The sequence below is a fragment of the Canis lupus genome, chromosome 37 (genome assembly GCF_003254725.2).
Source record: "Canis lupus dingo isolate Sandy chromosome 37, ASM325472v2, whole genome shotgun sequence".
Lineage (NCBI taxonomy): Eukaryota > Metazoa > Chordata > Mammalia > Carnivora > Canidae > Canis > Canis lupus.
In genome coordinates this window covers 23,764,020-23,776,908 of record NC_064279.1, presented here as the reverse complement: position 1 = coordinate 23,776,908, position 12,889 = coordinate 23,764,020, and the positions used below count along the sequence as shown (strand labels likewise).

The 12,889-nt window shown below is 48.7% G+C and overlaps 1 protein-coding gene across 5 annotated transcripts in view; it reads right to left on the bottom strand.

Moving 5' to 3' along the window:
• Nucleotides 1-12,889, bottom strand: part of SMARCAL1 (SWI/SNF related, matrix associated, actin dependent regulator of chromatin, subfamily a like 1) — a 60,423-nt gene that overhangs the window by 46,870 nt on the left and 664 nt on the right. For 2 of the 5 annotated variants that reach the window (XR_003134664.3, XM_025442190.3), the window contains exons 1-5: nt 12,729-12,869; nt 9,755-10,644; nt 8,735-8,785; nt 4,758-4,991; nt 2,151-2,201 (exon numbers count right to left, since the gene is read on the bottom strand). Coding sequence is in view for 4 of the 5 variants with exons in the window: in XM_025442190.3 (XP_025297975.3) it covers nt 2,151-2,201; nt 4,758-4,991; nt 8,735-8,785; nt 9,755-10,586 (1,168 nt within the window). In the remaining variant the exon portion in view is untranslated. Of the gene's footprint in view, nt 1-2,150; nt 2,202-4,757; nt 4,992-8,734; nt 8,786-9,754; nt 10,645-11,062; nt 11,098-12,728; nt 12,870-12,889 lie in introns of those variants that run through there. The other 3 variants (XM_049106741.1, XM_049106743.1, XM_049106742.1) reach the window with 3 other exon arrangements.

Below are 12,889 nucleotides of genomic sequence, written 5' to 3'. Positions count from 1 at the left end.
CTGTCATTTCTCAACGGGTTTCATGTGCACACACGTTCACTAGCTCAGGGTCAGTAACCTAACTTTGCACCGGAAGAACAAGACCCCAGGGGTGCGCGGAGAGGCGCAGAGTCCCCGGGGTTTACAGTCTGTTAACGTGGAATCGGGGCTAAGCCGGGTTATTGGACAGAGCCTTGTCTCCTCAGCTTCTTGCTCACGGGTCTGGCTTCTGCATTTCCAAATGGGTCATGTTACAAACTCAGCATCACCAGTGGGGCCTGAGCTCTGCCTCTGACTTTATCGTGACCTTGCAGTGCTTCCAGTAGGGAAAACAACAGCTTCCTTTCTCTGGGTTCAAGCTTTTCACAACCTATGAAATGGAGAGAATCTGTCTTATCTTCCATAAGACACTGTCTCGACAAGCTAGCGCATACAACAGCAACCTAATTCTAGAATTAGGGCTAGTTAATAACTCCAGATCCGTGGAGTCATTAAGATCAAATGCAAAATTTCATGTGTGGCCATCACGTGCATTTTTCTGGGTGAAGAATCCATCGTCCTCCTCAGATGTTTCAAAAAGTCTACGGCCCACACAAGGTTTGGGACCATTATAGAAGGTTACCTCTGTCATCACGACATGGTATCATGTCGCAAGTCCTTGTTTTTCATTATAATCCTCTGCTAATGCTGTCTGCATCCTGCTTCATGTCGATCCACAAAAATCAAAGCCTTTATGGCTAACATATTTATGTGCTTTTCTGTGGTTGAAAAATAAGAGAGCAAGGGGGAAACACTCACCCCTATTGCTCATCAAAAATTCAGCTTTGGCCAAAGAGTTTGCTGCGAATCACAAGTTCCCAACAGCAGCAGCCACAGGGCCTTGGCTCATCAGGCATCCTTTCTGCCTCAGCCAGTGTTTGCTGATACTAAATAAGAATCTCATTACGTTCAAACTTAAGTGAGTTTGCACCAAGTCTTTCTGCAAGGAATCAAAGGCACTTCCCTTCTATTTAATTTCTGTCAGTAGGGCAGATAAAACTGAAGACCCTGTCCTTCACTGAAAAGACAGGGGGACCCAAAATGTTGAATCGTCTACCTGATGTCACCTTATAAGTCACACGAGGAGGAGACAGAAGGAAAAAACCCAGCTCTTCCCTCTTGCTGACAGCTCTGGCCTGCTGGGCAAGATGGGCAACGACTCGGAGCTCCTCGGCTAGGGCATGTCTCTCCTGGCCTGACTGGGACCAACACTGGCCGGGAGGCCTGATGAGTTCTCCGGGGGCCAAGCAGGAAGAAAGTAAGTGGTGCCAGCTGCAGACCCACTGCAGGCGTGTGACAGCTTGGAAGATGGGTGACAGATGGGTGTTCCGGGACAGGCTGAGCTATGCCCACGTCCCTTTCTCAGGCACGCTAGAATTTACTGCCCCACCCATGCAGAGCACAGAGAGGAATGGGGAGCCCAAACTGGCTTGTCCTTCCTATACCTCTACCTGGACACACAGCCCTTCCCCTGGTCAGTCTCCAAAGTGCTTATTAAATGCTCGCACGCCCGGGCCTATTATGAAGCCCATAACCACTCAATCCCTCTGACCTTCACTTATCATCTAAATGTAAACCAAGAGCCTGTTCTCAGAGAATCTACAGTGGCCCCCCTCTATGCTAAGCAACCTAGCTCACCTCTGATTTCCAGAGTCCGCATCTAATAATTCTGTCACAGGCCCGGAATCTGACTAACCCTGCCACAGTCTGATGGAAGAGGGGGCCCTGCGTCTGTCTGGGCAACTGTAAAGCCACCATCTCAGCAGACAGGGATGTGACTGGAAATATCTTCCCCTTCACTTGTCCAGTACATAGGCATGTAGAATTACCACAGGTGGGGAGTTGGGGTGGGGGGTATCTTCCTTTAAAATACATTATTTGGGCAGCCCAGGTGGCTCAGTGGTTTAGCGCCTGCCTTCAGCCCAGAGCATGATCCTGGAGACCCAGGATCGAGTCCCATGTCAGGATCCCTGCATGGAGACTGCTCCTCCCTCTGCCTGTGTCTCTGCCTCTCTCTCATGAATAAATAAGTAAAATCTTTAAAAAAAATAAAATAAAATACATTATATTTAAGGCAGATAACAAAAGCTTAACCCTAGCATGATATAAAACAAGCAAGGTAGGCATCTCACTTAGTTTATTGTGCTCTTCCAAGAGAAAGTTCCATTTCCTGGTCTTGACATCTGCAACGACAAGAAACAAACAAGCAAGTGTGACACACTGCCCTCATCCTATGTAATTACACGTATCCATTCGTTCCCTGGTTTCGTAAATCCCCAGTAAGTTAGGACGACCTGGCTGGGCCTGTGCCTGGTGCTGGGGAAATCGAAATGGAGAGTGCCTGCCCTTGATGCTTTCAGAGAATTCAGGGAGAGGAGACAAGCAGACCCGGCAACGATACCGTGCTAAGGGGGTGACAGAGGGTCCTACCGGGACCGCAGACACGTGACAGGTCAGAAATGCCCTCCATTTCCAAGATAGGGATAATAATAGCAGCTTACATTTGTTCATGCCTTACTTTAAGCCAGGCGTGGGGCCAAGAGACTCACGAGCGCCATCCCTCTGCTCCTCGCAACCCTAAAAACTGGGCCCTATTATTATTAGTTCCCTTTTATAGGTGGGAAACGAGCTGCACGTGGTCAGAGTGGTTGAACCACCTACATTCAAATCCCGGTTCTGCCCCTTCCTAGCTGTGTGACCTTGGGCAAGTCATGTAACTTCTCTGTGCCTCAATTCCCACATGTGAAAACTGAGGACATGACAGCCCCTGCCTCAAAATGTTTACAACGGGGAGCCTGGGTGGCTCAGTCAGTTAAGATTCACTCCTCCCCTCTCCCCGCTAATAAATTAAAAAATAAATAAAATGCTTATGAACGTGTGTCTGGTAAACAACGAGAACTCAAAAAAAAGCTAGGGATGATAAATGATTATTATTGTTGTTAGTAGTATGATGCTGTCTGCTGATTAGTAGAGTGTAGCACCCACTACGCCCAATACTGACCAACGATGAGCATCTCAGTACTCGACACTGGCTAAGTTCTTCGAGAGTTTCCCTATCAATCTACCTTCTGAGAAAGTCATGGAAGTTTCAAATAGATAAATGCCTTCTGGACACCAGAAGTCAACTCTTCTCTGATCACTGAGAAAGCCAGGTGGCCAGGGAATGAGCAGCATACACACAGTGAGTGGGTGTCAGGGCAAGAGGCAAGGCAGCCCAGTGTAATCTGACAAATCAAAGGCCGACAGACTACTCCTGACGTGGGAACAGTACCGGAGACTCTTCCTGACAACAGCTGGACCCTGTAGCTACGGCAAGAAAATCCAATCATGGCTTCTGGATGTCTGAGTGTGGGCAGGGCTGGGTGTCAATATTTTAGCCGTTCACATTCCCAGAACTGCAGACCATGTCAGGAGTGTGATTTCTCAAAGGTCACACGGTGCAGAATGCACACAGGCCATCTGTACTGGCCTATTAAGGGCTACTCTAAACCGAAGCTGAAAATCCGAGGGAGCGGGAGACGCAAAGAACCCTGGCCCTCGTGTGAGCGGCGCATCTCATTGGCTCAGGCCAGGCTCCTGTACATCTCACGTAAATCCTACTCAGCAGGCTGTCGTTGAGCTAAAACTCTAGGGCAGCCTGGGTGGCTCAGTTGGTTTAGTGCCACCTTCAGCCCAGGGCCTGACCCCAGGGTTCCGGGATCGAGTCCCACGTTGGGCTCCCTGCATGGAGCCTACTTCTCCTCCTGCCTGTGTCTCTGCCTCTCTCTTTCTCTCTCATGAATAAATAAATAAAATCTTTAAAAAGAGAAACTCCATCCATCTAAGGAATAAAAATGTAACAGCTGGCATCACCCTCTTCTTGAAGGAGCCCCAAACCCTGATGAAAGCTCACGGAGCAAATTCTATAGAGGCTGCTTCCATGACACCCCCTGAACGTGATGTCTGAAAAACATGAGGTTTTAAGGCTCTGCTTTCCACTTACCTAAGGAAAAGACTAAAACCGTTTCAAGAATGGAAAAACGTCAATCCATAAAAGCCACGTGGTTTTGTAAAACAACGTGGCCCAAGCTGAGAATGAAACCCAGCAGTTCACAATTCTAAAACAACTTCTGCTCCTTATTCTGACAGGACACATTTTGAAGAGCCTCAAAAAAATAGAGCAGAACTGCTCTGCTTTGGCCAGTGGTTTTCAATTCTGGCTGATTATTAGACTTAAAAATACCAATGCCCAGGCCCCACCTCGAACAAATTAAGTCAGGACCTCTCGATGGGCACAGGCATCAGTGATCATTCTGGGAGTGGGGCTTGGCAATCTGTTTTAATAAACCCTCCAGGGGGATCCCTGGGTGGCGCAGCGGTTTGGCGCCTGCCTTTGGCCCAGGGCGCGATCCTGGAGACCCGGGATCGAATCCCACGTCGGGCTCCCGGTGCATGGAGCCTGCTTCTCCCTCTGCCTGTGTCTCTGCCTCTCTCTCTCTCTCTCTGTGACTATCATAAATGAATAAAAATTAAAATAAATAAATAAATAAATAAATAAACCCTCCAGGCAGTTTGGATGCAGGCTTGTCTGACAACCACCGACTTGGTCTACCCAAGGGCATTTATTTTTACGGCATCTGCCTGTTTTTCAAGCTCTCCTAAGGACAAACATCATTTCTCAACATTCAAACAGAGAGAAAAATAACCTGCTCTGAGATCACAGATCACTAGGCAGAACCAGGCAAGAGCCAATTACTTGCCGTAACTTCTGGAATCCATCTGCTTAAATAGCGCAACCAGAGCTTCAGAGTAGCCGATGTCTGCCTCAAAGCGGGCCCGGGAGATGAGCACGCATTGCCCTTTGACAAAGGCCAGGGAGGGAGCTGAAGGCAGGCAGGTCTGGGCCGTGCCACCTGTGGAGGGTGACTCCCTGCTGTGCCCGGCCCCTTCCAAAGGCTGCAGGGTGACCGTGGGGAGCTTCTGGGCTGCTTTCACTGCGGAAGAAAAGGACAAGAATGTGACAAGGTGGATGACTTTCCCACGGGGAGGGAAGAAGCATGGTTAGATTAGGAAAGCTTGCAAGTGTGCTTTCACTGGGGCATTGGGAATTCCAGTATTTACTGAATTTACCGCTCCTTAGGTGTTCAAATTACAAAACCTGTGACTCAGAAATGAACAGAAGGAGGGGTCTCACCAAGATTCGCAAACTTTACAGATAATTGCTGCTGCTGTGATTGAGGAGCCACTGATGTCAATGGCCCAGAAATCACTCCCCCAACTTGACTGCCAGGTCACTGCTCTGCTACTGCTTGGAGAGCCAGGCAAAGAGACACAGACCTGTCAGCCCACCAATGCAGTTTAGAGCCTTATTTTATCTATTACGTTAAGTTTCATATATTAAGCAGATTTCATTTTAAAAAACTGAACTGTCAAAAAAACCCAAACAGAATTGAAAGGCAAAACTACTCAATAAAGATTTTTGCAAGAAATAGACGAGCCAGCACTTGAGAAAAATACTAGGACCACAAAACGTAAGAAGACAGAGATGTCATGAACTCACGAGGGGGGAAATGAGTAATAAACATCTGGCAAAACATTCAATTTCACAGGTAATCAGAGAAATAAAGTAAAATCAGAGAAGCAAAAATTTTACTCAACAAATTTGCAAAATTAAAACAAAAAACAGGTATCTACACACTGCTAGCTGGAAATAAAACCTTCTGAAGAAAAACTTACTAACCTAGAACATGAATCCTAAACAGTGATCATAATGATTCCACTTCCAGGAATCTGCCCAAACTAACAACTGAAAATAAATACAAAGATTTATGGAGAAAGGTATCCCTTACAAGCTGCTTTAATACTGGGAAAACCAAGAGCAAAAAACAAGTTAGACAAAAAGGAAATGATTTAAGCCCTTCATAAAACATGTATACCATGGAATGTTATATAGTCTCTGTTTTTGTTTGTTTGTTTGTTTTTTAGGGAGAAGTTTTAGAAAAGACAAAAATACAAAAACCAGTATTAAGTTGGACAGTATGAAATCATTTTTTTAGGGGTCAAAATGGTCTAATTATGAATACGTGTATTGTCATTGCTCAAAATTAGCAGCTAACATTCAGCACGAAAATAAAAATGCTTCTGGGGAGCCTGGGTTGCTCAGTTACTTGAACACCTGCCTCTGGCTCAGGTCATGATCCCAGGTCTTGGGATGGAGCCCCCTACCTCCTTGCTCAGTGGGGAGTCTGCTACTCCCACTTTCCTGCTGCTTTCCTGCTGCCCCTCCCCCCACCCATGCTCTCACTCTCTCAAATAAATTAAGTCTTTTAAAAGAAATAAAATAACAATGCTATAAAATAACAATGCTTCTGCTAGGACACTAATTAAAAAAATCAAGATAAAAATTATATCACACAGTTAAAACGTATATATTCTAAAGCACAGAAAAAAGGCTGGAAGGAGCAAAGCCAAACGTTAATAGTGGTTGACTGAGTAAGGAGATTATGGGGGAAGAGCTGGTGCTCTTTGCAGGATGATGTACTTTCCACGTGTTCTATGATGTACGCGTGGAAGGGTTAAAAAGGCAAAATCCACAGGCATGCCTAAAGCAAAATGACAAACACAGTCTTTACACGTTACGCTGATAAAAAGGATAACCTGCTATAAAGGCACATCATAAACCTATCCGAAAATTAAAAAACAAAGACAGAGGGTAGCTACATTTGTGCTGAGCAAGGCCTAACCCGGTGCCACTGAATCTGTACACATGAAACAACTGTAACACCATGTGTCAACTGTACTGGAAGAGGGAGATAAGAGCAATGATAAACGCACAAATCCACAGTCATTGCATGAGTGTTCAAGGGACATCTCAGTAGGTAGCAAGCTGCACAAGTGTGCAAAACACTGGTAAGGACACAGAGGAGCTAAATAACTCATAATCAATAAAATTCATCTAAAAGCTATATAGAGAATTTTGTGCCCAATAACCAGTTTTTCAAAAAAGATGTGGGGCATTACAAAAAGCAACCATGCCACACAGAAAACCAAAATCAATCTGCAAAAGCAGAAGTTATCCAAGTCACCATGCATTGTGAGTACGAGAGTAAAAAGATGGTAATACGAACAAAACCATGGACATGGAAATCACTGGATTAAAATGAGCAAAAATGAGAAACCCAAGTGTTGAAAGCTGCAATCTCAGCTCAGAGTACTGGCTCTCCCCCTCCCAACACCTAACAAAGGGATTAAAATAATACAAATAAGCCCCCTCACCCAGCCCCCACCCCTACCCCTACCCAGGGACCAAAGCTCAGCAGCAACTACCAAGGACAGAGACACCACCCAATGCCACGCACTTAAAGAAATGAACACCAGGGAGGGACACAGGAAACTGTGCAGGGGGCTGTCCCATCACTCCTCCCCCAGAAACTATGCTGGTGACTCCAGAAAATTCTACTCCAGGGCCCACACCTGCAAAGAAGTGACCTCGTCATGCATCTTCACCTTTCCCCTTTTCAAACTGGGTGGGGAAAGAGGGAACACCTTCCTGGCTGTGGGAAGAGAGGGAAACGGGAGGCCAGAACAGCCAGGGCTGACGTGCTGGCAGAGTAAGGGCTCGGGGCACCAAGAGCTGATGAAAACCTTGGCAAAAGAGTCAACAAGATCTTGGAAGACAGAGTGGTGCCCTTGAGGGTGTGGACGGTGGACCACACTGGGTTAATGGGGTCCACTGGAGCCTGCCCAGGGCAACGCCCTCTCCTTGCACCCTCAAGTTAACTGAACGTGTGGAGTGCTGTGAGGATGTGTGCTATCGCCGAGCTGTCCCTTTCAGGGCAGCACAGCTGCCTGTCACAGCTGGAGCCAGCAGTCCAGGGGGAACATGCACTCCTCCATCAGGCTGTCTGCATCTGAATCCCAGCTGTACAACTCATTAGCTGTGTGACCCGATTTTAGTAACTTATCCTCTCTGGGCCTGTTTCCCATCTATAAAATGGTTGCTGTGAGAAGTAGGGGAGTTAGCATACACAAGTATACCTCGCTTTACTGCTCTTTGCTGTGTTGCAGATATTGAGCTGTTTTTACAAGTTGAAGGTTTGCAGCAACCCTGCATGGAGGGAGTCTACCGGTGCCGTCTTCCCAAAAGCATGTGCTCATGTCCTGCCTGTGTCACACTTTGGTAATTCTTGCAATATTTCAAACTGTTTCATTATTATTGCATTTGTTATGGTGACCTGTGATCAGTGATTACAACTGATTACAACTTGCAGAAAGCTCGGGTGATGGTTATAATGCTTTAGCAATAAAGTACCTTTAAATTAAGGTTTCTACATTGCCTTCTCAGACACAATGCTATTGCACACTTAACAGACTACAACAGAGTGTAAACGTAACTTTTACATGCACTGGGAAACCAAAAAGTTCACCTGAGTCACTCTGCTGTGATATCTGCTTTATTGTGGTGGTCCAGAGCCAAACCCACAGTATCCCCACAGTGTACCTGGACAAGGGGCTCAGCACCACCCAGCAGAGGCTGTTACAAAAGTGCTAGCTTTTGTAAACACGGAGACTGTCACCCAAGGAGTTGCCTCGATATGGTGGCCATTAGTGAGAAGGAAGAGAACTGGGGTACTGCCCTAAATGCCATCTGAATCCTAAGCTGCACCACATCTGCTGCTCTAGGAGCTTTTCAACACCAGTATTTCCCTGCATGCAGGGCAATGACACGTTTACTTACTCAGGGCACCATAATCCGTCATGCTGAAGTTCCACGTCTTGGTGGCAGGATCTGAAATTAGACAAAAGTACTTGGTTTGCCCCTAATGAGGCTGATGACTGTTGTTCTGGGTTGTACTGAGCCATTCAGTAAACCCTTGTTTAATGAATGAATGAGGGGCCCTTGAGTGGCTCAGCTGGTTAAGCACCTGCCTTTGGCCCAGGTCATGATCCCGGAATCCTGGGATCGAGCCCCGCATCAGGCTCCTGCTCAGAGAGGAGTCTGCTTCTCCCTCTGCTCCTACCTTATGCTCTTGCGTGCATGCGCACACACGCTCTCTCTAATAAATAAATAACATCTTTTTCTTAAAAAAAAAAATGAATTACTGTGTGCTCAGTTCACAATAGCTGACTGAGAACTCCTACAAATGTACAAAATCTCAGTGGAGGACAAATAGCAAATACAAATGAGGACGGTGCTTTTACTCCATATAGTGGAATTTGAGGGCCCTGGGATGTTATGACCTGGTCTAAGAGGGCTGAGGACAGAGGTGGGACTAGAATCCAAGTTCTCTGGGACCCACTGTAGTCAGGCAAAGCAGAACAAGGAGCACACTCTCTGAGCTGCTGCAGAACTAGCACATCCTGGCTCTGCCTTTCCAGAGGAACCAACTCAAGCATGTTACCTCACCTTACTGAGTCAGTTCTGCTGCCTTTAAAATGGAAGTAACATCTACTGATCTCAAAAAACTGTTGTTACACTTAAGTGCTACAACACAAACAAAGCACCCGGCAGGGGGACTGGCCTCTCAGTAAATATTCATCCATTCTCCATATGGCCATGTGGCAGCCCTGAAGTTTGGCAGCTGTTTGAAGGAACGTCTATTACAAAAAGAAACATGAGCTAAAACCAAAATTTTCAACAACTGGACGGACAGAATGTGCCAATGCACTCTCCTCATATTTATGAGAAACTGGTAGATTAAAAGAGACTCTAAAAATAGAATAGACCATGTGAAGAACAAGACCAAAGCCTCATTACCATAACTTCTGCTGGGTAGGCTCTTAAAAACCGCAATGAGCTCTTCATTGTACCCGATCTTCACCTGGAAACGATCCCCACTCCTTATGCACGTTCCCCTCTGGGAGCTTACTGCTTTATGGGTGGCTGCGGTCCCCAATTTCTGTGAGAGTCTTCCTTCCGACCTGGGTGTCACACTCCCTGAGCCACAGTGGACGCCAGCAATGGTCTGCCCCGACGTGGAGGGCCTCACTGCCTTGGCCTCTAACCTGGGATCACCGGGTGGCAGTCCAAAGGCAGAAGCTGGTGTCTTCTGGAAACTCTTGGCTTTGGCCAAAGATTCAGGAGTTGGGTTAGCAAAGGGCGTGGATCTGGCCTCGTGGGAAGCCTGAAGATGACCTTGACCTAAGGCACAACCCAAGAGTTGTTGATCGGGGACCTCCGGAGGGCTTTGCGCCAAGGGAGGAGAGATGCCCGTGAGAATCATTTGACCTGATGAGCTGTGGCTCGGGCAGGCTGCGGGCACATCTTCTTGCCTCTTCCAGGTCCTCTCTGTCTGCTCTGGAGCACTCAGGTGAAAACTGTGGCAATGATGAGGTCTTTGGCCATCACTAGATGAACTACTGAGATTCTGCTGCATGAAAATGACACCATGGTTCACTGGCTTAGAAGGATCCCCGGGGAGATTTGGGGGCAGGCCCTGTCTGGACTGGGAAGAGTTGGTGGCAATGCAGGAGCCAGAGCCTGAGCTCTGATGCTGTTCTGCTAATAATTTCTCAGCTCTACGGGCCAGAGCCTTTTGCCGGTTCTCTTCAATTTTTTTCCTCTGCTCCTCTGTAAGAGGCAAGGACATTTTAACAGGGAAATGCTTATGCAGGGACGTCAATCTTTAATCAGAAACTTGGCAAAAGCTGAGGAAGGAAAAACAATATTGAAACAAACATTAAATATATTTATTTTTTTCATGCTCCTACCTTGATTTTAACAAGCTTTCCTCCAGGGAATACACAATTTGCACAATCAAGGGATATGTTAAAGTTTCTTTGATAATTAAACACACACACACACCCACAGGGATGGTACCATATACTACAACAAAGACCCTCACCCAAAAGCAAAAGACAAGGGGAGACTGGATCCAAACCTAAAAAGGTATTTTAGCTGCAGTATTATTCTCCCTTTCATCCCCCAGCCAACGTAAGTGAACAGATCCCAAGGAAGTTATGCAGTGCACCCTAATCTATCGGGTAATCGGGTAATGAGTAGGACGACGTTTTAAACCAGAAGTGACAAGAGATCAGGTGGACATAGACCAAAACAGCAACATACCATGGTGTGACACTCGCTAACAGACCCCTGCCAAGCTGGAAGAAGGAAAGAACCATTAGCCTCACATAGACTGCACACTAAATTCACCCCTTACACTCCTTCCTGTTATTATTCCTGGCAAACCCATCCGTTGGTGGCCAGGTGCAAGGCACAAAGCAGTTAGCCTTGGTGCCTGCCTTCCAAAGTGCACCACCATGGAGCAACTGTGACTTTTTTGGAAAAATAAGCAAAAAACAAAAAACAACAACAACAAAAGTAATGCATGCTCACTGAACAAATTCAGATGCTACAAAAAGATGTAGGGGCCCCTGGGTGGCTCAGTCGGTTGAGAAGTTGAGCGTGTGCCTGTGGCTCAGGTCCTGGGATCAATCCCCACAACAGGATCTCTGCTCACTAGGGAGACTGTTTCTCCCTCTCCGTCTCCCTGCCACTCCCCCCAACCCCCACCCCTCTCCTGCGCTCTCTCAAAAAAAATCTTAAAAAATAAAAAAAAAAAGTACAATTATTTTGTAATCTCCCCACCCCATCAAGAAGCTCGGTTGGGGGATCCCTGGGTGGCGCAGCGGTTTGGCGCCTGCCTTTGGCCCAGGGCAGATCCTGGAGACCCGGGATCGAATCCCACGTCGGGCTCCCGGTGCATGGAGCCTGCTTCTCCCTCTGCCTGTGTCTCTGCCTCTCTCTCTCTCTGACTATCATAAATAAATAAAAATTAAAAAAAAAAAAGAAGCTCGGTTGGGGGTTTGGAGTAGTTTAGAGTGATTTTTTTTCTACTCATACCCATAGATAAGTGCCACATATTTAGGGGATATGTGTATTTATTGCAAAAAAAAAAAAATCATTATATACATTGTTTTGTTTCCTGATTTTTTTTTCAGATTCATTTACTCCGGACATTTTTCTATGAACACAGCACAACTTTTCACAGTATTCTAGAACCGAGGAGCTGGACCCCAGTGTCTCCGGCTCGGTTCGGACTAAGCCTCCATCCAACCTCCTGCCGTGCGCTGTGCACAGTGAGGGCGCGGGGGGCGCTCGGGCACTGGGGGGGCTCGAAGCTGCCCTTGCTGCTGGAGGCCCCGGGACCCCCGCACCCCCAGACCCTGCAGGCCACGGCCGGGTGCGCCGCCTCCGCCAGGCAGGGGCCGCGAGGCCAGGGCAGCAGGTGCCCGCGCCCCGCCGCGACCCCGGCTGCTCCGGATCCTGCGCGCGCACCTCCCGCGACCACCCCCCCCCCCTCCGGATCCTGCGCGCGCACCTCCCCCCCCCGCCCCCCCCCGCTCTGGATCCTGCGCGCGCACCTCCGCGACCACCCCCCCCCCCTGCGGATCCTGCGCGCGCACCTCCCGCGACCTCCCCCCCCCCCCCCCCCCCCCCCCGCTCCGGATCCTGCGCGCGCACCTCCGCGACCACCCCCCCCCCCTGCGGATCCTGCGCGCGCACCTCCCGCGACCTCCCCCCCCCCCCCCCGCTCCGGATCCTGCGCGCGCACCTCCGCGACCACCCCCCCCCCCCCCCCCTCCGGATCCTGCGCGCGCACCTCCCGCGGGCCCGGCTGCAGGGCGGCGCCAAGCCCCACTCCCACCCCCGTCATCTGCACTTGGATTCCCCCTTCCCCTCGACCCACTCCCTCTCCCACGCGGGCATTTGGTCCCGTCCGCCTTCTCACCCGTCGAGGCGCGGCCCGCCGGGCCCCAGGCGCGGCTCCAGGGTCCTCCCCAGCCAGGCTCCGCTTCCGGGTGGGCGGTGAGGAGCGGGTATCCCAGCAGTTCGCCCGCCTTACTGCCGCGCCTGGGCCCGGAGGGGGAGGGGCCAGCCCACCTCCCCCGC